Genomic DNA, 27,768 nt, shown 5'->3' on the forward strand with positions numbered 1-27,768 from the left:
TTGCCCTTGTTTGTAATTTCACCTGTTCACCACTTTTGCATGTTTCGCCTCTTCAAGCGGTTTATATTAGAATGACACCTGCTTGTAATTTACGTTTTTCAACAGATGACCACCTGTAGGCCTTCGTACGGCAACTACTGTTGTGTACGGTGGTGCCAAAACAATGGAAGAACGCAAAAGAAGCCTGGAACTTGCTTCTTTCGCATCCCACGGGACAGCAGGTTGGTTGTGTTACATGTTTTCAGCTGACTGTTTTTCATGCTTTAATGAGAATACCCATCCATGTGGAGTATTTTCGCACTATTATAAATTTTGTTAAGTCGAAGCAATCTGGTGAGAGGCATTACATGTATCTATACTCCTAAATCAGTTTGGGAGTTTGAAAATGTAATGAGGCATTTTCCCACGCGGCAGCAAATTGACCATGTTATCACAGAGCAATAAGGTTTCTTTTTGTGCTATAAGCAGCATAACCATTACACATGTCAGTTACGTGTAGGTGCATGTTATTGTTCGATTTTTATTTATTAAAAGTAGGTGAAATTGAAGCTTTTATCACCTCGAGTCGAACATTATGCAGGCGGCTACAGCTGTTCAGCAATTTCAAGACCAGTGTGCTCTTTTTTTGTAATGAAGAAATAGCTTACTGCTACGTTAATGCCTGATGTATCATGCATGTATGCATTCGTGTTGGGATGCAATAAAATATTCAATGCTTATATATTGTTTGGGCAATAAAACAACGTACTGTTTTAATACATGTGTGCAGGTCGACGTCATGGGTGGCATACTGTCAAAGGGCCGACCTTACGGATAAACCAGCCAGTGTATTGTACAGATCATACAGGATGTGCAGCGACCATTTTACTGCACAAGATTTCATGGACCCGTTGCGCACGCGGCTCACAAAAAGCGCCGTACCTACAGTTTACCCAGGCACACTGAGCGACAGGAAGTTTCAGCACTGTCTTGGTGCGCCTTCTCTGTAGCTAATGCATGTCTCAGTGTCTTCGTAGAATTGTTAGTGATACTAGTTTTATTTTGTGACATTTATTAATGCTAAAGCATATGTCTCGTAAGGCAGAAACTTGGGCGTGATCAAGCGATGGCACCAAAAATGTCCGACGGCGCAAAGAGTAAAAACACGTAAACTATGCTTGGATTGGCATCAAATTTCTCGGGGAGGTACCTGTAAACAAAGGAAATTAATGGCTTTGAAATTAAAATTTGGGTCTTAGTGGGAATTGAGCCCGGACCTCCGGGGTGCAAGACGAGCATGTATTCAAGATGCCACGGCGGCTCCACGGTTCTGGCGGACTAAAGGTGTGCCTAGTGTGTACTTAAGTGTGACGTCATCAGCATCTTGTATGACGTCTGTAGTAATACAGAAGATAGTAAATGGTATAACAAGATTAATTAATAATTAATTAAGGCTAATTAATGTGAATTAAGTTGGACTGGAGTGAAGTGAATTACAGTTAGAGTAAGGTGACTTAAGGTGGATAAAGGTTGGTACAGATTAGAGCCAGATACATTAAGGTTGGTACAAATAAGAGCATAGCGGATTAAAGTAGAGTTGTTAAGGATATGTGACAATGTATGAAGGCACGTATCATGGATGTAACCAATTCGAGAAGTCGTAATGGTTTTGCGTTCATATTGTGTAGGGATACATAAGTGACTCAATCTTTCAACATGAAGCAGCATCAAGTACAATTATTTCTATTTCATTCTTGCAGATTCTGTTGATGAGTCACCTGTTGTAGCTATCGTAATTACATCACGTCAAAACACTGTCTCAGAGAACCATCTGGGAGAGTCTACGTGCATCAGCTCCGTGTCTGAAAACCCTGCTCCGCAAGGTACTTGCAGTGTCCAGTGTTTGCTGACGGAAATCTCACTAAAACGCAAATTTATAAATCCATGTAGGGTACAGCCATCCTGCAAGTGACGAACAAGCTGGTGAGGACGTCCTAGAGGAAACATCCGAGAAAGGCTCCCTCGTGACGGCAAGCCGTGTTGCCGAAGGTGAGTTGGTGTTAAGTTTTACTTAATGTGGCAATGACAGGCAATTTTGCAGGAAGCCTGCAAGGGATGTCTGGCTCCAACAGCGCCGTGAGCGAGCTAGGTCCTACAGACTCCCAAGTGGACATGTCTGACAGCAGTTCTACCAGGGCTGAGCATTCTGCTGTGCATGGTAACTCATATCAAGTGTCACTCTTGTTGAGAATTACCTTTAAAAAGACGGTACATGTGTGGTAACTGGAAGGTCAGGGTGCAATCTTTATGTAATGCTATAGCTAGCTAGATGTGTTTTTGTGAGTTTAGCACTGTCAAAAAGTACAAAATGTTTTTAGGGTGATTCTTGTGGCATAAATTTTTGTTATATATTTTTGCTGTGAATGTATCAATACGTTACATCATCGTGTGGCTGAGAGCACATCTGTACCTGACTGAGCCGCCGCAGCTGTTCGGAGCAAATAATGTGCCAAAAGCGTGATAACAGAAACTGCTGCATATTATTTCCTGCTACTTCTCGTTATATCACAAATTGACAAAGCTTTAATGAATGCTTTCGTGCAGAAGCATGAGCTTTGTAAATGCATGGGGCAATTTCTGTTGAACATTCTGTAAACATATGGCCTACAACCGATAAACTATGCCTTCTCTGCTTTGCTTGACGAACAGTAGTGGTCATAAGGCTCACAAATCTTACTAGGGCTATTGTGTTCAGATTCATCAAGTGTAGTCAGAGCCCTAATTAGTCTTCAAAAACATAAGAACTCTGTTTTTAGTGAACTGTACAGCTTGTCGTGCTCCGCATATACAGTCGAACCCGTTTATAATGAACTCGATAGTTCCGAGAAAACGTGGTCGCTATCAGTAGTTCGTTATATATGCAGGGGTGGGACTGCTGCACCAATTGCACCATTTTGATAGAAACACAGATTCCTGCTCCAAACTGTGCCAAACACAGAAAATTTACTGAAATTGCACCACGTTGCGCCAGAACGGCTTCGGCATGTGTGCTCTGGCAGTGGCCGCGAACAGTGAGCGGATTCGTTCTCCGAAAAAGAGTGCGGCCATTCACATTCCACAGACAGTGCAACGGCACTTCCCGCACTGGACTTTTCGGCGCTTCCGGCAAATAGCCGGTGCGCGTGCGGCCATTCTTGGCTGTTGTCACTGCTGTCGGAACGGCCAGGGCGGCTGTTTTTAGAGTGTACTAGAATACGGTTGAGTGGACCGAGCGACGCGGCGCTCCCTAGCTGAGGCGCAAAATAACGAAAAGCAGGCTTAGGGCGAGCGAACTAGATATTAGGGAGGCGCACACTGCCGCTGGTTCAGCGGGCGGCCGTCTCTGTCCCTAGGCGCATACACACTAGCGGAAAGACGCGCGTGGTGCACCAGCGGTGGCAAAACGCAGCTGCGGCAGGGTGGCCACACCAACCAACGTTTTTATATTACTTTTTTTTAACCTAATCTAAACACGTTAACACCAACTAAAGCCCCTCCTTCCATGCACCAGCGCGGTGAAAACGTGTATAGAGGGGCTTTAACACCAGCCGGCGGTGCGCTGCTGCAGCAGTCACGTGACAGCATAGACTCCTCCCCCCTTCTCGAACTATCCGTCAGCTCCGTCCGGGAGCTGACGCGTGCAGACGATAGTGCGAAACGAGTTTGTGGCTGACTGCGGACGTGAGTACGAAACGAGCGGACGGGCGGGTCTGCATGAAACCAGTTTCCCGCGCGCACGTCACGGAAGAGGTCGCTCTCATTGGTGTCCATCATCCGCGGCACGCGGCAAATTGCAAAAAATCGGTCCCGAAGCGATCCCTCCCGTGTCATGAAAAACCTGTGTCGCGGCTGCTTGCGTGCGCTGCCAGCGTTTACGCGTTTGTATACCATAAAAATATTCCAACCTGTTTTTATGCCTACATCATCGAGGGATGAGACATTTTGACATATCGCGAAGGGCTAATAGCGAATTTGGAATAAAAAGTCGCAGTTTTGTCCGAAAGACAAATCATAGATTGTGATAGCAAATTAGTAGACAGCTATACAAATTAAGGATAGTAGTTTTATTGGCCGTATAAACTTGTAAACATTCGTTTACTAAATTAACAGGCATGGTGTCACGCGAATGCAAGCAAACATGAACACGTCTCACTCGATGACCGAGGAAACTGGCTGTCTAAACGCTGGAGTGAGGAAGCGCAGCAGCAGTGAGCGAATCCGCCTTTTTCATGCTCCTGTGCTGCCCTCTGCCGCGCGCCGCTGGAAACGTTTTGGTAGGGTGCTGGGGCTTTCGTCGGTTGATTTGTGAACCTGCGCCCGTGTTAAGTGCGCATCGGTTGTGCGTTTCGTGGATCGCGAATAATTATTAATGGTTTCTGGGGGGCAGCATGTCGTTCCTGGAAGCCATGTAGCACTCGCCAACTCGGCTCTTTCAGGAGGGCACGCAATCGCGGAGGGCACCCCATCGCAAGCCGAGCGCCCAGAAAACCGGTTCATTCCGGCTTTCCGCTGCCGTTCGTTTTTCCCCTCGCCCTCCTAGCGGCCGTAGAGTCGGTGGAGTGGCGAGGTTGTGGTATTCCCCCATTCGCTGTACCCTTTCCGAACTCTCTCTCCCGCTCTCGTCGCGCAGTAGACGTGAAGCAGGGCTACAGAAAGCGGCTTGTGCAGCGTCGGCTGGCGGCAATGGAACGCAGCGAGGAGGAAAAGATCTCCGTGCTCGACGCTATGCACATGATCGCCAGTTCGTAGAGCGCAGTGTCGCAGAGCACAATTGCGAACTCGTTTAGGCATTGTGGCTTTGTGCGAGAGACTGCCTCCACTGCTGACGCCTCCACCGCTGGCGACTCCACATCCTTGATGGAGGAGAATGCAAGCACCGTCGACGACGACGACTTCGAGCGCCTGCACCCATCTACAACCTTCGCCGAGTTCGTGGAGGCCGACGACGACGTTGCCGTCTGCAGCGAACTGTCGCTGGACGATGCAATCGCGGAGGCATTGCCCGATGCCGACACTGCGACATCAGACGAGGACGACGCCGCCGCTGCCGACGCCGCAGATGTTGCCGTCCCTACGTCATTTGCCGATATGCTACGGCACATAGATGGCATAAGGAGCTACGTTTGTACACGCGAAGCCACGGAGGACGTTCTTTCGGACGTTGCCAAACTTGAGGGGAAGCTTTTGCGGTTGGGCTCCAAGAAAGTGCAAAAGAAGCTCACGGATTTTTTTTAAGTGTGTGGTAGTTTGCACAGAAGTTTCCCGCTATTACGTCGTGCTAAACAGTGTTTTTTGTACGCATAAATTTCTGTGTTCGGATTTTACGACGCCCGCATTTTACGACGCTTTTCCGCGGTCCCGAGAACGTCGTATAATCGGGGTTTCACTGTATATACATGTAGGGTGAGCAGGCCTGAGTGTGCTGTTTTGTTTACAGTGCGGCCGATAAAGGCACGCTGAGTTCCCTGTGCCGTAGCGGCTGCTTTGGAGTTTGTTGGCGCTAACTCCTGCACTTGCACCTCGCTTTTTTTTGTAATTTTTTTACACATTCTTTAGACATTTCACATAAATAAGATGTTTTCGAGTGCGCAGCCTTCCGCGTCGTATTTAGCAAAGCGATGCACTTGTTTACATCGGCATCTACAGCCACAGATCGTTGTTAGCGTCAAAAAATGGGGGAAAGGTGCATATATGAAAAGGCGCTGATATGAAAGAATGTCAAAACGTAGAATACAACACATATCTGCTCATATGAGCCGCGTTGTTCTATCGTGAGACGAGACAGTATGAGCGGCTGAGCCACTTAAACAACGGCGACTGTGATCCAGTTACAAATATTGGGCTGTTAATTTATTACCGATTCTCGCTTTTCTTTAACTTAGCGATAGTTTGCGCGTGTCATAAAGCATTATTAGAGCAAACTGTGCTCGCATAAGCGCTCATTTAAAGGCCGTGTTGTGCTCCTGCAAAAACGCGGATGCCATCGCTGACACCGTTGGTATATAACTGAGCGAAGCGGCTGTTTATGCTGCTGTACCGAATGTACCGTCTCTTGTTTCGGGTTTGACGCAGAGATAAAGAGTACATCTCAGGAATTAAGAAATGTGTCAGCATGCCAACACGTAAAAACCCACCCATCTACGTTGCGAATACGACCGGCAGCCTACGGGAACGGTGACGTACAGATGTTGGCACAGGCGTTAGGCACAGCGCTGTGCCCCGCTTGCAACTTATTGTGTACGTGGCGATCGAAGCGAAGAGTCGTTTATTTCAAATCGCTAAAGCTAGAATTGGACTATAAAAGCAGTTTCCTTCATTATAACTTGCTTACTTTTCAGTACCGGTTCGCCGGTAGCAGGTGTGCGAACTCGACGGCGCCAGGCCTAATTAACCTTCGCTGAACAGGATCAACATTGGCTCAAACTTATGTGCACGGATTGAGAGGGTAGAATCTTGTGCATTTCAACTTCGTAGGCATGTCTTGAGCTCACTTTGAGCGCGATTATTTTCATATACTAACGAAGCCGTTGCGGCTATCGTGTTATCGGTTCGAAGGCTGATCACGCGCGGTTCGGTTGAATGATGGTGGGCACGCTGATTGTATCGGTGCCGTCGACAAGAAAGCCCGTCGCAGTACAACTCGCGCTCGTCGGTTACGTCTTGTAGGCCTGGTATGATAAAATGGTCTCAGCGACACAGGGCTGAATGGTCGGCCAATCGTAGGCGTGCGCGTCTTGTCGGTCTCGTATCGACCCAGTGTTATCACGCCTTGAACGAGTACGGGAAGTCGGGCACACGCTGCCACTACCAGCAAGCGAGGACCGACGCTGCAAGAAGTCTTCGTGAGCAGCGTGTTTTTAAGTGTCGTCCAAGTGTAACGCAGGGGTTTATCGATAAATTTGCTATTGCAGCCATCAATGCAAGGCGGCAACTACGTGGTTCCCTGTGTAGTCTGGACCATGGGTTCTCAAAGTGGGTTCCGCGGAACCTACGGGTTCCGCAGGCCCCTGCTCGGGGTTCCGCGAGCCACTGATAAATTTTCCCTGGTCCCGCTCCCGACAAGTGTCTAAAACGGCGAACACGAGGTGCGCTTGATCCAAAGAACCTCCATTACCCATGTCCGAGTGTCAAAAAGCACATCACAGCGCGTAACAGCAACGCGTGAACTGCGCAATAAATACGCAAGCAGCTTTTAGCCACCCAACCTCTGAGAACGGGCAGCGCGCCTAAGCTTTCGCACTTGAATCTCGGAGGCCGTAGCTTGCCGCCTTTCTCCTATTTGTAGATAGGGTAGGTGCCGATAGCGTGCGCACTGACGTATACGTTGGCGGAATAAAAAAAAAAAGAAAAAAAAAATCCGCGGAGCACCGCAAATACGCGCCGCAGAAGAGCAATAACGGCGTAGCGACCAACCGAAACGAAGCGGCGCAGTCCGCATCGCCGTGGTCCTCAGCGACAATCGTACGCGGCACGTGACTGACAGCAACGCCGAAGCGCTTCGTGCCTAATTGTGCCTTTAAAGCCTTTTATTCTTGCGTTTATCGCCGCGCGTAACACAGTGTTGGCGGCTAGCCGCGTGCCTCCGTAAGTGCGTAGTCGCTATCTCTGATCGCGTCGATAACCACCGCAGTTTCGTCCGCAGCGGTTGCGGCAAATAGTAGTTTCGTTTTCACTCGATGCGCGCGTCGGCTGCGTGCCTTCACAACTGCGTAGTCGCCTCCCATGGCAGCGTCGATAGCGACCGCAGTTTCGTCCGCACTTCTTGCAGCGAATTGTAGTTTCGTTTTGCCTTGGTGTGTGTGTCAGCCGCCTGCCTTAACAGTAAAGTCGCCGTCCATGATCGCGTCGATAGCGGCCGCGGTTTCGTCCGCGCTTCTTGCGGCGAACGGTAGTTACGTTTTGACTTGGTGCGTGCGTCAGCCGCCTGCCTTAACAGTAAAGTCGCCGTCCATGAACGAGTCGATAGCGGCCGCGCTTTCGTCCGCAGCGGTTGCGGCAAGCAGTAGTTTCGCTTTGACTCAGTGCAAAGCTGTCGAAGATAAAAAGCACCGGCTACATCGCGATGGACGGACAATTTGTTGGCGAGCAGCTGAGTGGCGAAAAAATAATCGGGATGTGCGCCCGTTGGTGCAAAGCGCGTCTCAGATGAAAACGCGCGCCGCGAAGGATGTCGCGAGGCCTTCGCCGCTGCTAGCGCTAATCAGTCATGCAATGAAGAGAATTTCAGCTTCCGCACTGGTCTTGTGCTAAATAGAAACAAGATTTGATGATTCATTGAGTAAATAAAAGCGTCTTGACGTAGTGAAGCATTTGCTTGTTTTCTTGATACCCTCGATAATACGACATTCGGTTAATTCGGCGGGGGGGGGGGGGGGTTCCTTGGCACTTTATGGAGCTTAGCAGGGTTCCCTGGGATGAACGTAGTTGAGAACCCCTGGTCTGGACGAAGCCCTCACCGCTTTCTGTTAAATGTGGAGTTGCAGTTTTACGCTACGCACGTTTTCGGTACCGCAGCGACGTCGAGCTGCCAGTGAAGTTTAAACGAGGTACACAGCACGAGTTTGCACTTGCAGTAGCGCGCGTGCGAGCACATTCTTTTTTTTTTTCGGGGGACGTTTCCTCGAAACGGGGCCGCACGGCCGTGCGCGCGACCCTTCCAAAACGTTTTGCGACTAATCCGCCAGGGCAGGGCGCATGCACCGTAGCGCCGTGAAAAAGGCGGATTGACCTTCGAGCTGCCATCTTGTTGCAACTCGAGCTAAGCGGAGAAAACAGAGTGCACACAAAGCTATGAGCACTCGCACTCTGTCCTCACCACAGATCGCTTCCAAGATAGGGCCTGCACTGCTGCGCCATATGCAGCAGCCGCCAGAGAACGCCCCCCTCCCTCCCCTCCCCCATGGTGCCTTGCGCGTGACCGAAGACGGCGTGCTTCCTCCCTTGTGCGCGTGAGACTGAGCCGCCATCGTCTGCTCTCCCTCGCATGCTTTCACTCGCGCATACAGCATACGGCGCGCAGTGACGATTTTATTGCCCCTGTACTTTATACGGAACATCACGGCGACAACGACGGCAGAAATGCGTCTGGAGTGTCCATGTAGTTGAAATCACAATAAAGACAGATTTGAATAGTTTTACGTTATACCAACCCAGGGTTGACTGCGGCTCTCTGGGTCTGCGGTGACATATGGTGACCAAGAAATTATGTGAGCGCGTCGATTGGACCGCATAATTTGAGAACATTTTCCGCTATCATCATGAGTGTCGGCGCGGGAAGATATAGTTCAATTGTAGTTCCACCAGTGTTTTCGGCTTTACAGGAAAGCAAATGCCGTGCCGCCGCTCGATCCACTCTTCCATATTCTAGTACGCTACAGCTACAAAGCGTGCTTGTACTACGCGCTTCGTGTTTTTGTTTTTCTCTGTTTCATCGTGGTTTCGAAGTGTGCTGCCATATTCAATTATTCCACCAAAATTTGGTTTGGCCTACTCCAAACTGCTCCAAAATGAAATTTACTCTGCTCCAAAATGCAATTTTGCCTGCTCCAAACTGTTCTAAAATGCAATTTTACTTCTCCAAAAATTGCTCCAAAATGACTTTGAGCAGTCCCACCCCTGTTAATATGGATTCACCCTTAAAACGTTAAAAATAGTAGCACTGAAGCTGACGTCATCAGTTATAATTCGGCAGCACTTTGGTCCGCAAATGAGATTTTCTGTGTCATTTTTGTTCCCGGTGTGTTCCCGCACCTAACTGCAAACTCCCGTTGGAAACATCCATCTAAAGAACAAAATGTGGCACCTTGTAGCTTTTTCAAAACGGCGCCTTGTTCCGATCATCTGTCATTCCAAACTGCAGGCGCAGCCGCTATGTTTTATTCGAGAGCTTGTGATATATCGCATCATTTTACTATCATGACTGTATTCTGCACATGAGAGTGAAGCGTACTAGTTGACCAGAAGCGTAAACTTTGGAAACTACTGTGGCATGCCGCCATTCTGTGAAAGTCTCGGACATCAGGGTCTCAGCGTTACGACTGCGCGTCAGCCACAAGAGCCGTAAAATTATGGTATTTATGTCGCTTTGTGCGAAAAGAATCACCCACCATGGTGGCTCAGTCAGCTAAGGCGTTGCTACTGAGCACGAGATCGCATGATCGAATCCCGGCCCCGGCGGCTGCGTTTTGATGGAGGAGAGATGCAAAAATGCCCGTGTGCTTGCATTGTAGTGGACGTTAAAGAACCCCAGGTGGTCAAAATTAATCTGGGGCCCTCCACTACAGCGTGGCTCTTAATAAAACTGGTTTTGGCATGTAAAACCCCAGAAAGAAGGGCGAAAAGAAAATGTGATGTTCGAAAGGTAAAATGTCATCGCAAACCCTTATCAGCAATTGGCAACATTGCGTGGCGATAGCGTGTGGTGCAGCGTTCTTGCCGACTCGGGCTACATCGACAGGTATGCTTGAGAGGCTGTTGTTCACATGGTGAAAAGGCATAGATGGTCTTTCCAAATCGTTGAAACATACTGCCACGTAGTAGTGACGGTGAAGAAAAGTCGCAAAACTGAATGACGAAACTAACTTTTTATTAGGCGAACTTGTGCCCGCAAAAGGAAGTGACACTCGAAACACAACGATAGCGGCGAACAGTCTAACAGTCTTCTATCGTCAAAATCTGATCTGCGGGTCAAGCGTGTCGGCTTTTATACATGAGTCGTCAAAGGTTCCAGAGTAATCGCTGGTGTTCGCTGGTTTTCCAGAAAGTACTACACAATTTGCGTTGCACACACATGCAGTCAAATTACACAAGGTTTGGTGACGACAGCGGATAGAATCATCTATAACATTCGAGAAACTTCCAATACATGCAGGCACGTCCTGCGCTGAACGATAACATTTGTTAGACGGTGAAACGCGGTCAAGATAAACAAGTGAACGTGTCAATAACCCCCTTTTAAAGAGCATCGTCTCAATGCTACAAACACGAAAGCGAAAACAAAACCTTGGAGAAAAAAAGAACAACAAAAAAAAACAGTCCCTACGTTCATCAGCGGGCTTAGAAAGACTTACCGTATTTACACGATTGTAGGTCGACCCATTTTTTCAAATTTGGCAATCCAAAGTTGGAGGGGTCGACTTAGAATCGAAACCGAACCGTGTACCGCTAGTAACGGCAAGAGAAACGAGAAATCAGGGGCGCTACGGTGTGGTTACAACTTTGCACCTACGTTTTTACGGTTACGGTAGAAGCGTAGCGTAATAATTTACTGTATTGCATACATTTTGATTGCGCACACCACGAGCGCACGGCTCTTGTGGGAGCATCGATCATGGAAGAGCCGCCGTTTAGGGGGTATTGGTAGATGGCGGAAGAGCCGCCGTTTGGGGGGGTATTGGTAGCTGGCGGAAGAGCCGCCGTTTGGGGGTATTGGTAGTTGGCGGAAGAGCCGTCGTTTGGGGAGTATTGGTAGTTGGCGGAAGAGCCGTCGTTTGGGGAGTATTAGTAGTTGGCGGAAGAGCTTTTCTTTGAGATACGATTGTTTTCGACGGCCGCGCGCATCTGTCACTTCTGCTGTTGTGCTGAATCGTCGCGCCTGTCATGAGTGCCAAGAACTTTCGGCGCTCGTTCTCAGCAGCGTTCAAACGGGCTGCTATCCTCCATGTTGAGGAAACTAACAACTGCGCAGCGGGACGCAAGTCTGGAGTCAGTGAACGTGTGGTGCGGCAGTGGCGGATTCAGCGCGAGAAAATTTGGCCTCACTGGCTACTGTGTGCGGGTGGGTCCTCTCTGCGTGGGGGGCTGTCGTGGTGCGGTCGTTCGCGAAGTGGGGACTCGCTTTTGATGACGACGTGCTGTGGGACCGCAGCAGCTATGACGGCAGCAGTACCAGTGAGGTCAACTCTAGTGACGATGAGTAGTCTTAGCAACCCCATCAATAAATTTCCCTTGTGTGAAATGCACTCGCGTGGTTTTTCTCCCCCCCATTTTTTTTGAGACATGCAATTTTGGGGGGGTCGACCTACATTCGAGTCGACTTACAATCGTGTAAATACGGTAAGACGCACCACATGGATGACTTCAGGTCGTGCGCTGTGCCGCTGTGATTGGGAAATGCCATCTCGCATGACCTCGTAGTCCAGTGCACCAATACGACAAATCTTGTGGGTCCGAAATAGCGTCCTAGCAGTTTCTCGCTAACTCCTCGGCGTATTGGAGTCCAGACCCAAACACGGTCGCCGGGCTGGTACTCGATGTAGCATCGTCGAAGATTGTAGTGTTGGCTGTCGGTCCTCTGCTGGTTCTTTATGCACAGGTGGGCAAGCTGTCGGGCTTCTTTGGCGCGCTGGAGATAGGAGGCGTCGTCGAAGTTTTCTTCATCGGGGACGTGCACCAGCATGGCATTGAGTCATCATGGGGTTCCTGCCGTAAACCAGCTTGAACAACATGATATGCGTTGTTTCTTGCACCGCCGTGTTGTAAGCAAAGGTTATGTACGGCAGAACGGCATCCCACATCTTGTTCTCGACGTTGACATACATTGCGAGCATGTCGGCGAGGGTCTTGTTCAGGCGGGTGGTAGGCAGTTGTCTTCCTGTGGCTTGTCTGGCTTTATTGCAAAATGGCTTGGGTGAGCTCTGCAGTGAAGGCTGTTCCTCTGTCGGTGATCAGGACTTATGGGGCACCATCTCGCAGCAGTATGTTCTCGACAAAGAATTTAGCAACTTCGGCCACACAACCTTTAGGTAGAGCTTTCGTTTCGGCGTAGCATGTAAGGTAGTCGGTAGCTATGACGATCCACTTGTTTCCAGATGTTGACGTCGGAAAAGACCTCAATAAGTCCATCCCGATCTGCTGAAGCGGTTGGCAAGGAGGCTCAATTGGCTTTAGTAATTCTGCCGGCGATGTCGGTGGTGCCTTGTGTCGATCGTCATGCAGGGCCTGCAGAACTTCTGGCCGCAGTGCTGCGGGCACAACGAGAAGGTAGTCTGCACAAACTGGGGAGAAGTTCTTTTTCACAAGGACATCATTGCGCAAGAAAAATGAAGACAGTCCACGCAGAAATACCCTAGGGACAACATCGGTCTTGCCTTCTAAGGCAAGACCACAAGGCTTCGTAACTCTAGGTCTCCTTGTTGCTGTTCGGCGAAGTCGTCTGCGGCTATTGTTCCTAAGACGGCTTTGTTGTCTTGGTCATCTTAGCGCGATGGGTCCAAGAAGGGAAGACAGGCAGTCGGCATCAGGGTGTTTTCGTTCGGACTTGTAGATTACAGTGATGTCATATTCTTGGAAGTCTGAGGCTTCACCGCGCCAGGAGTCCTGAAGGGTCCTTTAAATTCACTAACCAACACAACGCTTCATGGTCACTGACATCTTTGAACGGCCTGCTATACAGGTAAGGGCGGAATTTTGCTTTAGCCCAAATGATGGCGAAGCATTCCTTTTCAGTCTTTTCGTTCCTACATGGGTGGGACTCAAATTCCTGCACCAAAGTGCGCCAAACACGGAAAATTGACCGAAATTGCGCAACGCTGCGCTAGAACGGCTTCGGCAGTAGCCACGAACAGCGTGCGGAATCGTTCTCCGAAAAAGAGTGCAGCCATTCACATCATGCACACCGCGTGATGGCACTTCCCGCAGAGTTTCTCATAATTTTCGTGCTTAAAACAATGGACTTTTCGGCGCTTCCACCCAGTGGGCGCGTGGCCACTGCCGGCTGTTGTCGCTGCTCTCGAAACTGCTTTTGCGGCTGTGTTTAGAGTGTAGTAGAATACGGGCCGAGCGGCACAGCGCTCCCTAGCTGAAGTGCAACACAACAAAAATTAGGCCGAGAGCGCTGCGAGCAAACTAGATATTTCAGAGGCCCCGCTGCAGCGGGTGGGCGTCTGTGTCCCCAAGGTTGCTATAACGTAAAACTATTCCAGTATGTTTTTATGCTATAGGGGCGAGGCGCGAGCTATTTCGACCTAGCACGAAGGGCTGATGGATTTGGAATAAAAAGTCGCAGTATCGCCCGAAAGGCGAAGCATCGATTGCGACAGCAAATTAGTAGACGGCTATATAAGAAGCAAGGATAGTAGTTTTATCGGCCGTATTAACTTATAAACATGTGTTCACTCACTGAATAACAAGCATGGTGTTGCGTGCACAAGCAAACATGAACACATCTGTCTTGATTACCGCAGAAACTCACTGTGAAAACACTAGAGTGAGAAAGCGCGGCAACAGCAGCGAGCGAATTCACCTTTGTGCTGCCTTGCTTCAACGCTAAGCGGCGAAGAAAAGCACACTTGAAGCTATCAGTACTCGCACTCTGTCTCTATCGCAGATCACTTTCAAGATAGGGTCTGCGCGGCCGCGCCATACACAGGAGCCGGCGGAATAGAACGACCTTTCCCTCCCCTCCCCCAGGTGCCTTGCGCGCAATGGAAGACGGTGCGCTTCGTCCCCGCTTTCCCCCCTTGCGCACGCGAGATTGAGCCGCCATCGTCGGCTCATCCTCATGCTTTCACTCACACATACAGTATACGGCGCGCGGCGACAATGTTATTGCCCAACTTTGTATGAAACATCACAGCGATGGCGACGCCAGAAACGCGCCTGGAGTGTCCATATAATTGCTATTGCGTCAAAAACAGATTGGAATAGTTTTACATTATACCAGCCCAGGGTTGATTGCGGCTCTCTTAGTCTGCGGTGACATATGGTGACCCAGAAATTGTTATAGCGTCAATTGAACCACATAATTTGAGAACATTTTCCACTATTGTCATGAGCGTAGGCGTGGGAATATCTAGTTTGATCGTTGTGCAACCGATGTTTCAGGCTGTACAGGAAAGCATGTGCTATGCCACCGCTTGACCCGCTTTCCCATATTCTAGTATGCTATAGCTACAAAGTGCACATCTGCTACGAGCTTCCTGTTGGTTTATTTTGTGTTTCGTTGTGGTTTCGAAGTGCACTGCCATATTCCATTATTCCACCAAAATTCAGGTTAGCCTGCTCCAAACTGCTTCAAAATGAAATTTTAACTGCTCCAAATTGCTCCAAAATGAAATTTAGTCTGCTCCAGCTGCTCCAAAATACTATTTAGTCTGCTCCAGCTGCTCCAAAATACTATTTTGTCTGCTCCAAAGTGCTCCAAAACACATTTTTACCTGCCCCAGAAATTGCGCCATAATGACTTTGGATAGTCCCCCCCTGGTCGTAGAATAATTGCCTTCCAATTTTGAAAGTGACCGGCTAGTGTAAGCTATCACCCTTTCAAGTCCGTCTTTCCTCTGGGCTAGGACGGCATCGAGGCCTAGGCTACTGGCGTCAGTGTGGATTTCTGTATCGGCGTCTTCGTCGAAGTGCACAAGTACTGATGGTGACTGCATGCGTCGTTTGAGTTCTTGTAATGCGTCGGTCTGCAGCGTTTACCACTTGAATGCGACATCACATTTAGTTAGACGTGTCAGCGGCTCAGCGATGCGTGAGAAGTCCTTGAGAAAGCGCCTGTAGTAGGCACACATGCCAAGGAATCTACTCGCTGCCTTTTTGTCAATGGGCTGCTGGAACTTTGTGATGGCAGCTGTCTTCTGCGAGTCGGGGCACACTGCAGATTTGCTGATGACATGGCCCAGGAACAGAAGTTCAACGTAAGCGAAGCGGCACTTTTCAGGTTTCTGAGTGAGCCCTGATGACTTGATGGCCTTTAGTACTGTCGCAACCGCTTAATGTGATCGTCAAAATTTCCTGTGAAGACGATGACGTCGTCCAAGTAAACAAGACAGGTCTGCCACTTCAGTCCTGCTAACACAGTGTCCATCACACGCTGGCACATTGCAGGCACTAAGCACAGTCCGAATGACATGACCTTGAACTCATAGAGGCCGTCTGGCGTGATGAAGGCGGTATTTTCACGATCCCTCTCATCGATTTCTATTTGCCAGTAGCCAGTCTTGAGATCCATCGACAAGTATTTAGCATTGCAGATCTGATCCAATGCGTCATCTATCCTGGGGATGGGGTATACCTCCTTCTTCATGATCTTGTTCAGTCGACGATAATCGACGCAGTAACGTAGGGTTCCGTCCTTTTTCTTAACCAAGACTACAGAAGAGGCCCACGGGCTTTTCGACGGCCGGATGATGTCGTGCAGCATTTCGTCGACTTGTTGCCTTATAGCTTCACGTTCTCGCGTTGAAATTCAATGAGGGCTCTGGTAGAGTGGTCGACTGCACTCTTCAGTTATTATGCGATGCTTTGCAACTGGCGTTTGTCGAATCCTCGATGACGTGGAAAAGCAGTCTTTGTATTGTCGGAGAAGACTTCTGAGCTGTTGCTGCTTACTAGTAACATGGGGAGACTTGGATTTATGTTGAAGTCCAGTTTGGGAACTAGGTCATCGAGGTAGACGCGGCAGAATCCAAGAGGACAAAAGCATTGCTGGTTTCCACAATTTCCTTAATGTATGTGTTCATGGCGCGCTTGTTGATGTGCTTGAACTCCTGGCTGAAGTTTGTCAGCATCACTTGCTTTGCCTCCATGCAGTTGAGCGATCCGTCTTGCTACGCAAATTTCACAGTTGAGCAGTAGACATTGGTCACCCTCAATGATGCCTTCTACGTCTGCGGGTGTTTCACTGCCGACGGAAATGAAAATGCTGGAGAAAGGCGGGACGCTGACTTGGTCCTTAAGTACACTCAAGGCACTCTGACTCCAGTCAGGGTTGATGATGGCACCGTGTTGGTTCAGGAAGTCCATCCCGAGAATTACGTCACGCACTGTTGGAGAACAATTAATGTCGCAGGGTAGGTCTGGTCATGAACTGTAATTCTTGCCGTGCAGATTCCAGTCGGCGTTATGAGGGATCCTCCAGCTGTCTGAATTTGAGGGCCGTCCCATGCAGTCTTGACTTTCTTCAACTTGCTGTTCACTAACTCACTTGCTTCTTATTGGGAAAACTTGTGCCCACAAAAGCAAGTGACACTCGAAGCACAATGATAGCGGCGAACATGGTCGGCGATCGTCAATCTGATCTGCGGGTCAAACGTGTTGGCTTTTATACATGAATCATTAAAGGTTTCAGAGTAATCGCTGGTGCCCGCGTGTCTTCCTGAAAGAACTACACAATTTGCATCGCGCATATATGTAATGAGATTAGATAGAATCATGAATAACATTCTAGAAACTTCCGATACATGCAGGCACATCCTGCGCTGAGCGATAACATTTGTTAAGGCCAACATCCATAGAGCGAAAGAATGACGAACTTTCGGCGACGGCCGCTCGGCGATGACCGCCCGACGTCAAAAAAATGACTGTTCGCCGCCGATCCACTCTCTCCAGATATTCGCCGCCCAGTGAACCGCCGCCGCCGGAAGTCATCGCGTGCGGCGGAAAGCGTGGACCAATCGGACCACAGCGCAGAGGTTGACTTCTGTCGGTCGCCCGTCGACGGGAGTTTCGGTTGTTGATGCTTGGCTACTGTTCGGCTATTTCCTACCTTCGTTTCAAACGCTCGTTTTCCAGTGCTGTTTTACCTCCTTGTTGGTTGCTCTGGCTCAATGTTCTAGTGAATAATATGTGGTCACTGCTTGTTTTGCGTACTCTATGTAGTTAGAGGCTTCGCTTCCCTATGGTGCTCTGTCCATGCATACCCGCAACATGATGCCTTGCGTACAGCCCTGTTTTCGAAAGACGTTTGATTGAAGTTTGTAGGGTGTAGTTCACTGGCACATCCGAGAAAAACGCGAGCTGAAGGTGCGACATATTAGCGGCTCACTTCTTTAATAGACAAAAGAGCCTTCTTGCAAGCCACGCACGTAAAACATGGCGGCGATCCCCGCTGCCCCCTTTGAATTGAATTTGGCGTGGCTTCTGTAGAATTCGCTTCGTTCGTAGCAAATGACTGCGTAAACGGCTTTCACTTAGTCTCAGGCCGTTTCAACGACAGTGTATTATGGATAACCTTGTGGAGTTTTTGAGATCGCTTCTGGTTTCAAACGACATGAAGCCTAACGAGAGAACCTTCGAGATATGTCAGCGCCACCTATTGGTGAAGTCGAGAGATTGGCGTGATGATGACATATAGCCTCTGAGATCGGGAGATCTCGCAGGCTAACTAAAAATGTAATAAACGTGCGCTGCTTAGCATACACTGTACTATAGCATATAGCGTATACTATTAGTTACGTACACTACACTAAAACTGTCTAATAGCTTTCCGTGTTTCCTCGATGACAGGGCAGGCTCGAAGGCAGAAGCTGACGGGAGAAAAACTCAGCTGCGCACGAGCGGAGAGAGCCGTAAACAAACACAGGGTGACAGACGAAGGATAAGTACTGGCGAAATGCCGACAGTGCCCCGTATACGAAAAAAAAAAAGTCTAAATAGATTCCGGCTAACAGCGAACACCTATTGTACGCACTTTTTCGGGTCAGGTGCCTTATTTTACGTGTAAAAAACATTGATTTAGGCGCTGTTTTGCCTTCTGCTTTCATTCGCCAACGTTTCTTTCGTAGCCTATCTCGTCTGGTCACAATGACTTCTTGCGGGCTGCGTCCACCGCATGGTCGGCGGCGTTCGCCAGCTCTTGGTTCCATAGAGTGTGGTGTGATGAATTCGCGACAGCGCTTCGCGCTGGATTTTTCGTCACGTGAAATTCATCACGAAAGTTCGCTGCATGGAGGTTGGCTATTAGACGGTGATAGGCAGTCGAGCAAGGTAAACAAGTACACTTTTCAAAACGTAATGCACATGGTGCCGCACGGTCCACAGACAATTGCACGAAAATGAGTGACGCCGTCGTGGCATCCGATACTGTACTGGCTCGCGCCCCACACCATGCTGTTTATGTTGTACGCGGCAGGCCTCCACCCTGGAAGAGGGCCTTGAAAACAAGTGACTATGCGTGACCTTCTCTGTGGCTTCCAAAATCTGTGCGACATCTCGAAGGTCATATCATCATTACGGTTGCACTGAAGCGGGGCACGCTGACGTGCGCCAAGGTTGGTCGTGCTTCTGTGCTTTGGCACTTCGCATGTGCCCTCTTTTTACCGTGACCGGTTTCGAAACATTTGTTGTAGCAGTGCAGCGACTTAACAAACACTCATTATATATCTGGATATGGCTTCCATAGGGATAGTTGGAAAATTGTAAATGCACTGAAATGTGGTCGTTTTTACAATCTATCTGTTATAAGTGGGTTCGACTGTATGTACAACCAAGTGATTGTCCTATGCTGGGTACCTGGCCACAAAGGCATAAAGGGCAATGCAGCTGCTGACGAAAACGCTACGTCAGTAACTTTTAGCGACACAGATGAAAATATCCCCATCCCTGCCAGACCTAGTCTTCTATGCTGTAAGCTGAGGAAGCATTGGCAAGCAGAGTGGAATACCCTAATATTTAATAAGCTGCACATGCGAAAACCAAAACTAGAGAACTGGATAACTGAGAAAACAGCATGATGCACAGACGTACTTCTTTGTCGATTAAGAATAGGACACACTTGCCGTACTCACTCTTGCCTCTTTATTCGGAAGGATCCTTCAACTTGCAGTAAGTGCGGCAATAATCTCACAGTCCTCCATGTTCTTATTCAATGCCCTGCAATAGAAGCAGAAAGGAGAAAGTATTTCCCTTCTGCATACTGCGAAAGCATAGCATTTTAGCAGCGGAGCTGTTTAAGCTCTTGGTTAGGCCGCTTAGTGCGAACAAAAAACTGCGCCTGGCAATGACATCACCACGCATTGCCTAGCAACCACCTCACGGAGCATTGTGTACTTCGCCTCCTCTCCATGCTGTGCACATGTTGCCTTGACCTGTGATCTTAAGGAAAGGGAAAGAGCATGCGCGCAGCGTGTGCTATGCTCGGGAGAGAGAAAATGAAAGAGAAAGAAATTGTAGCAGCACCAACGAGGCAACGCACAGAGCTGCTGCCGACGCCGTCCGCGTTTCCCCACGTTCACGCCGAACATGCGGGGTGTCCGTGACTGCACCAGGCGCCTCTGGCGACGGCTCTGCAGGTTTCGACCAGCCACACCCCAGCAAGTGTGAAGACGCAGCTTGGCCGTGACGTCACCAGGGAGATAAAGCTCGGAGCCGCTGCGACGGTGGCAGAACTCTCGTTGACTCTGCGGAGAGTACATGTAGCCTTGACATGGGACGACCAAAGAAGATTCGGGCACCCGAAGAAGCTGCTTATCTTGAAGTGCGTCGTGCGGCCAAGCGAGAATCTGCACGTTGGCGGCGAGCCGATTCGAAATACCGTGCCCTGCAGCACTTGTAATTTCTTAGCAAAACTTAGCCAAGCCTAGTAAAACCTGGAAAAAAAGCTAGGTCGATCACCAGCTCCGCTGTTTACTCCAGCCTTGCACCACTAGTGCAAGCTGCCTACATTTTTTTCATAGCAATGAACTGCTTTTTATCTGAAAATAATCTTAGGGGGCGGCCCTTGCTCGGCCGCGGACCTAAATTTAAGATGGCGGTGGAACAGTGTCTAACAAAAAATAGCAAAGCTTTATTGAATACGCATTTGCTGTTTTACTCATCATGACTTTCAAATCTGTCAAACGATTCTTGTGAGCCCGATGCAAAAATCATATCCACGCATTCAGCCTGGAGGGGCCCGCGATCTTCTGGTTGTACAGCCCGAACAGCAGAGAGCCATTCATGCAGCGCACCATTTTCCGACCCGTCAAGTTGGAGATTCTACACCCATTAAATGAGGGAGTGATAGCTTCTCCGAAAACGGCCGCTCATGCCTCGGAAACGAAATAGAGAACATCTTGCCGGGATGGCTTCTGGAGGTTTTCCTTTGGTGTCCTTTCGTCCTTCCTGATCTAGGCTTCCCAAGCACTGCACAGTCGAGTCTTGAATGCCCGGTTTCAGTAAACATCGGCTGGCTGCAGCAGGCTTGTGCAGTTGGCAGGCACAAACAGGACATCCATGTTGCCTTCCTCTAACGCGCCATTCACTGCTGGAATCTTGTAGATCGGTGCCCAGTCCAGTATGAGCAGCCGTAGCACGTCGTCACAGTTTGGACCCCATATCCTTGCCACCCACTCCGGGAATTTTTCCGAGGTCATCCAGCCATTTCTTGATGCAGTTAGGCATATGTTTCCTGCACATAAAAAAGACAAAATGCCAGTGGTAACGAACAGTGCTATGATATGAAAGGAACACCGAATTGGTGCACGATTTACCTGTAATGCGAAGATTCATGAAGGCCTTGACTGGCGTCTTCCCACTCGGCTCTTTGAAAATCACAAGAGCTGGAAGCTTGTGCTGGAAGCACATGCTGTCAAGGCAACTGTGAAGCCAGGCCTGCCACAGATGGTGTTTGCGATGTGTACGGTTGCTGCACCAGCAACATTGTTTGTTCTGGAAGCCAGATTGTCTATTCGGACCATGGTTTGATCCATGTTGGCACTGTTGTGCGGTGTAGTCCTGGCAAAGTCGCAGAGAGTTGATAGCAGAATGGAAAGCTCTTGCAGCCTCGGTGACATCATTGGGGATCTTCTGGCTGTCATTTGTCGCTTGACGCATTGTGAAGATAAACCGTCTCTTCCACCTTTTTATGGATGCCACAAAGTTTCCAAGCTTTCAGTGACTGTTCGGCCAAGAGCCTATTGCTGGTGGCACGACTTGCACTCCTTTCACGCTCCAAAAATTAAAAAAGAACATTATCGAGCTCCTCACTAAACAGTGGCGCACCGTTGCTGAGCTTACGTTGATTCTTTCCTCTTCCAAAGTTGTGCTGTAGCAGGGCCTCAAAGTTTTTATCCCATTAGCGAACCCTTTTCCAGTCGATCCCAAAATGGCCCACAGTTGCGTGCACGTTTCTCCCAGTTTGCCGATGGCATTCCACAACCTGAACATTTTTTTTTACTGTATACGAATGCATCAGTCTTGCCTGTCACGTCGCGTATATTCCAAAGCACTGCACACAATGAGACACTTCGCACGTTGGACGAAAACAGCGACTGAGTTGGACTGACAAAAGCTATGCCTATGACGATGCAGATAACTGACCATGGTGAACTGTCGGGCCTCGGGAGAGCGCGGCTAAACAATTTCTTTTTCACTAAATCGCATCATTTTATGTAATTTAATAAGCGATTTCGTAAAATGTTGACAAAAAAGTTTGGCAGGTGTTACACTCTTGTAACACAAGAAGGCGAAAGCCTGTTGCACATTTGGTCATACATAACGTTATACAATCGGGGTTAGACTTTTTTTGTAAGACATTGGTAATGCATTAAGTTATACAATCAGGGCTAGAGTTCTTTCAAGACATAATGAGCCGCAATGGGAAGTGCACGTGTGGCACTAAGGTGTAGTGGCATGTGCTTCTTTCGCAGTAGCGTACTTGCGCAGCCGTCCTCGCGAGCCGCAAGAGCTTGCACGCTCCTCTATCACTCGCCGCTGCTGCTCTGAATGCACACTGCGCATTGACCTGCTTTCCTGTGCAACATCTGGCATGACAGCAATTACTAAACTTAAAGTTCAGCAGACTCTTCAGACTGCTTATGTGTGGAAATGTGAAAGCATTATAACATTTGTAGACCCCAGAACGTCGTCAACGCATTCATTTTATACTCATGACATGACTCCACCTCTTCTCCACCATTACGTGCGCCACCCAATGACGCATGCACTAGTCAGCAAGATGGCTGCAACGTGACATGTGCAATCAGGCATGCACTAGGCACACCTTAAGCCAGAACCATGGAGCAGCCATGGCTTCAGGAAAGTGTACCGGTCTCGCACCCTCAAAGCCCGGGTTCGATTTCCACCCAGACCGAAATGTACCAAATTTTCTTTTCAAAGGCACTAATTTACTAGTTTACAGCAATCTCCCTGATGTTTACAGGAATCTCCTTGAGAAATGTCTTCAATTTGAGCATCTTTTGACGCGTCTTTACTCTTTGCAGTGTCGGAAATTTTATGTCACAGCACAGCTTGGCCAAGGGCACCGCCAACATAGACGCCTAAGGCTTTTTTCACCTTTATAAAACTGTAGCCATGTGGTGCAGTGAAAATGCATTAAGCATGCATCAAGCAGTGAACAGGGCGAAGAAAAAGAGGGGGCAGCTTGCTCGGGTAGGGGCGCTTTCTCGGGATTGTACAGCGTGTTTTATGTCATTCACAGTGGCACTTTTTTTTTCCAGGCCTTTTTTTTCCAGGCCCTTTTACAGCCATGTCATGTCTACCATTATGAATTCATTGTCCACGCCATCCACAAATTATCAACAACATTACCATTTGTGATGGTGCTATTTGGCTATACCTGGCCCTTGTGAGGTGTTTTATGGTGCATAATCATCAGAACACTGGTGGTAACTGTTGATGCTTTTAATCAGGTTGTGTCTTGCTCTGCAAGTTAAGAAATGTTTGTCAACACGCCAGCTACTGTTGCTTTGTACTGCCACTTATGTAGGCAGTGGGTGAGTGAAGTACCGCAATGTTGTGCCAGGCATGTTCTCGTTAGCATTGTAGCTCGTGAAATGCATCTGATGCATAAGCTGTTGCATGAAGTGCTTCCACCACAGTATGGTACCTGTATGATATTCCACTTCTCTGCCAGTGGGGAAATATTATTTTGTACCTCTGCATGTTTGTGCAGATGCCGTGTCCAAGATGTCCGCAAGTGCCAGCAGCTGTATCGACACAGCTGCAAACTCGGGAGACTTTTCTTGTAAGCATTTGGTTCATGTAATGATAGTGAATAGATCTGTAGGTTTGCATTAAGATAGTGGCTGTTATTTGGCTCATTGTAATAATGGAAGGTAACACAGTGCAACTAAACTTCATATTGTTTGATTTTTACTATTTAATCGAGCACCTTCATGAGTTAATGTGTACGGCTTTGACACAAAGAAATTTTGATCTAGTTTTAATTGTGTTCATGACAGCTTTGTTTACGAATACTTCGTGAATTATGATTGTATTTGTTTGAAGTTATCTTAGTGTATTGCGTTTTGCAGTCTCTTATTACACTGTTTAGTGTTAGGTAACCAGTAAATTAGTGTTTATGAAGGACTTCATGTACAATTAGCTTTATTAATACATGTACTATATTTTTTGTTTGTCACAGTTGCTTGCAACAGTGCAGCAAGGAGCTCTTCATCAAAAAAATTTAGGACAACCATTAAACGACTGCAGTCCAAGGTGGCAAGCTACCGGCGGACCATCGCACGGTTACGGAAGCAGCAGGAGAAGCTAGAGCCATCAATTTCAAAGGCACTAGCCGTTATTCGTCCACATGTGACAGAGGAAGTTTTTAAACTTCTGTGTGTGCATGTGCAGTCGCAGCAGAAGGGCACAGGCAAGCGGTTCCCTGCTTGGGTCAGGAAGTTTGCTTTGGATTTGTACTTTCGTGAACCACGAGCTTATGAGTTTATGGCACCAATTTTCTCTTTGCCTACGCCGCGTTCTTTAAGACGGTGGATGGTAACCTTAGAGTGAAACGGGCGTGACTCTAGCCAGGGCTCAGCTTTAACTGTTTAGTGCCTGTGTTGATTTTGTACATGTGACAGAGCTGATGCCAAGGGGGTAGGTAAGCTTGCAGAATGGGTGCTGTGGGCGCAGTTGATGACAGAGGTGCAAAGCTGTTTGGTGGTCTCTGGAAGACGATTTTGTGTATCTTGCTGATTGGATACATAAATGACAAAAGCAGATGTGCATTTTTTGTTTGGGGATGGGGGGGTGAGCTTAATGGTTGTTGAGGGATGGGTGCAGATTTAAGTGCAACGCAATATGGTGGTCTTGGCAAGACTACTTTGTGTGTGTTGCTGATTGGATACATAATGCAAAAGCAGGCATGGAAGGGGCTGGGTAAGCTTGCAGAATGATGGGGGAGGTTACGGATTAAGTACAAAGCAATGTAGCGGTCAGGAGGATTACCCTCGGCGGCATTTGTTTATCTGCTTTATCATCATGTTGCAGGATTGATTAATGTTATCAATGTTTTGAGTACCGGTCTAAGGTTTAAAGAAATCTATAATTGATGTTTCAGAGCTGGTACTGCTCCCGTGTTTACAGTGAAAAGCATTTTGGTCTATTTATACGTTAAACAAGGTGTTGGTGTTTGAGCGGGTGAGGAGGGGTGGGTGGGTAGTGGTAGCCCCCACCTCCGGGGGAAGTGAAGGGTGGGAGGGGGTAAATAGACCTCTTGCGTCAATGAGAGACCAGTAGCGGCCCTGAAACATCAATTATGCCAAGGCAAAAATATGCGTTACTTGTGCAGAAAGTGGCACAAGTCTACTTCATGCTCAACAACAACAAAAAAAAAAAAAAACTAAGTCTGTTTTACATGTCCTTTCTTTTCTAAGCTGCAACACACAAGTTTTTCGACCAGATTGTGTTAAATGCCTAATGGTGTTATTTTGGCAATGTCTTTTTGTTAGCTTGCAGTGCTTAAAATGTGGCTCCAATGTATCAATTTTGCATTTTTATGAAGTGAAATAGATTACTTTGAGTTTTCTCTGCAAGTTTCTGTATTGCACTCATCAGCTGATGTGTTATGTGTGTGCCAAATGGCGACGGTATATTGTGTGAGTGTTCTTGTGTCCAGATCGACACAAGCGATAGCATAAATGGGACCCAGCAATTAAATTCTGTGTGCCTCACAAGCTCCAAAGAAGCCAAACAAGCATGGTGCACCAGATTTGCCATGGCATCACTTTCACTAAGTGTTACAGACATCTCATGGGTTGCAGTGATACTAGCCTAAATTGTGATTACTGTCAGCTGCCAGTAACACTTGATCACATATTTTGCATTTGTACCACATATGCGCAAGAATGACAAGCTGGTCTTTTCCATCGCAAATGTCGATAAAAGGCCGCTATTCTTTTTGGTCCTTGGCCTAATGCAAACAGCACAGCCTTGGTTACAAGTGCTGCTATAGCCTTTCTGCAAGCCACTCATTTAGATGCAAGGCTTCAGAGATGCCACAACGTTGTGAACTTGTATATACGCACCTCCTCCTCATATCATCATTCATCAGCCTTTTCCCCCAATGTAGAGTAGCATGCCAGAGCAACCTATAGCTCAGGCCTACCTCTCGAGCTTTTTGTAAATAAATTTTTCTCTTGGATTTTATGGAGTGAAATAAATATTCAATTGAAAGGTTGTCTAGCATCTGTTTAATGGAATGGCACTGTTGGACAAGGCTGTGAGACATCTATGTTAATGGTTAGTAAAAAGCAATCGTATATGTTTAGATTTTAGATAATGCAGCTTCCCGCTTTAAACAGCGCGTGGATAGAGAAAAAGTATGTGGCCGAACAATAGAAAAAGCTGATAACCGCACCTGGCATAATACGTAACTAGCAATATAAGTATACTTTACGCACTGTAGTTCAGGGCCCCTTTAAAGATCAGATTGGTTGGTTCTGTATTCTATATCCGGGTTTTAGCCTACCATAAATCGACCGTTGCAAAGCAAAAGGCCACAACTATCATCATCGATGGCTACGAGATCCATGTAGTAGCCACCATACAGGTACGGTAACCAAGGCTCATTGGCGGCGATTGCAGGCGTCGCTTCAGTTCTTCAAATGCTTCGACTTGCGGCGTCTCCCACTTGAACTCGATGTCGGCCTTCGTGAGATACGTCAGTGGCTCAGCGATCCGTGAAAAATCCTTGACGAAGCGCCTGTAATAGGCGCACAGTCCAAGAAATCTACGGACTGCCTTCTTGTCAGCGGGCGGAGGAAAGTTGGAGATGGCCGCAGTTTTCTGAGGGTCGGGGCGCACTACAGACTTGTTGATGACGTGGCCCAAAAACAAGAGCTCCTCATATGCGAAGCGGCACTTTTCTGGCTTTAACGTGAGTCCGGAGGTTTTGATTGCTTGAAGAACTGTTTCAAGGCGCCGCAGGTGTTCTTCGAAGCTTGAGGCAAACACAACGACGTCGTCCAAATAGACAAGGCAAGTCTGCCACTTCAAGCCTGCCAGTACTGTATCCATGACGCGTTGGAAAGTCGCAGGTGCCGAGCAAAGACCAAACGGCATGACCTTGAACTCGAACAGTCCGTCTGGTGTTATAAAGGCCGTCTTCTCCCGGTCCCTCTCGTCGACTTGATTTGCCAGTAGCCGGTTTTTAGGTCCATCGACGAAAAATACTTTGCGTTGTATAGTCTATCCAAGGCGTCGTCAATCCGTGGGAGGGGGTATACGTCCTTCTTCGTGATCTTGTTGAGGCGACGATAATCGACGCAGAAACGTAGGGTTCCATCCTTTTTCTTCACTAACACCACGGGGGACGCCCACGGACTCTTGGCCGGCTGGATGGTGTCGCGTAGCATTTCGTCGACTTGTTGCCTTATGGCCTCGCGTTCGCGCACCAAAACTCGGTACGGGCTCTGACGGATTGGGCGGACATATTCGTCGGTTATAATGCTCTGCTTGGCGACAGGGGTTTGTCGAACTTTCGATGACGACGAGAAGCAGTCCTTGTATTGCAGGAGCAGAGCCTTTAGCTGTTCTTTCTTATGCCTGGGAAGGTTCTGGTTGACGTCAAAAGTTGGTTCAGATACTATAGTCGTCGTTGCAGGTGCACTGGAATCCGTGAAGGCGAAAGCACTGCTGGCTTGTACTATTTCGTCGATGTAGGCGACCGTGGTGCCTTTGTTAATGTGCTTGTATTCAGGGCTGAAGTTCGTGAGCATCACCCTTGCTTTCCCTGCACGTAGCTCAGCTATGCCTCTAGCGGCGCAAATTTCACGGTCGAGCAGTAGGTGATGATCGCCCTCG

General features: G+C 48.2%; 1 protein-coding gene across 2 annotated transcripts; it reads left to right on the top strand.

Annotated features, from left to right (window-relative positions):
- Nucleotides 1-25,859, top strand: LOC119450866 (uncharacterized). Of its 2 annotated transcripts, none has more exons than XM_037714352.2 (7): nt 1-221; nt 770-972; nt 1,740-1,862; nt 1,930-2,028; nt 2,069-2,197; nt 23,633-23,704; nt 24,104-25,859. In XM_037714352.2, the coding sequence occupies exons 1-7, from the start codon at nt 106-108 to the stop codon at nt 24,472-24,474; spliced, it is 1,113 nt and encodes a 370-aa protein (XP_037570280.1). In that variant the 5' UTR covers nt 1-105; the 3' UTR covers nt 24,475-25,859. The 2 variants fall into 2 exon arrangements, with proteins under 2 accessions (XP_037570280.1, XP_037570281.1); XM_037714353.2 differs by having other exon boundaries at nt 51-221; nt 2,081-2,197.
- The last annotated feature ends 1,909 nt before the right edge of the window (nt 25,860-27,768 follow it).

The sequence above is a fragment of the Dermacentor silvarum genome, chromosome 4 (genome assembly GCF_013339745.2).
Source record: "Dermacentor silvarum isolate Dsil-2018 chromosome 4, BIME_Dsil_1.4, whole genome shotgun sequence".
Taxonomy (NCBI): Eukaryota; Metazoa; Arthropoda; class Arachnida; order Ixodida; family Ixodidae; genus Dermacentor; species Dermacentor silvarum.

What these genes read in the sequence shown, in the direction of transcription:
- LOC119450866 (XM_037714352.2), top strand. Translation starts at nt 106, where the DNA reads ATGACCACCTGTAGGCCTTCGTACGGCAACTACTGTTGTGTACGGTGG. An exon ending in GAAGTTTCAGCACTGTCTTG is followed by an intron (nt 973 to 1,739) that starts GTGCGCCTTCTC and finishes TCATTCTTGCAG; the next exon opens with ATTCTGTTGATGAGTCACCT. An exon ending in TGAAAACCCTGCTCCGCAAG is followed by an intron (nt 1,863 to 1,929) that starts GTACTTGCAGTG and finishes AAATCCATGTAG; the next exon opens with GGTACAGCCATCCTGCAAGT.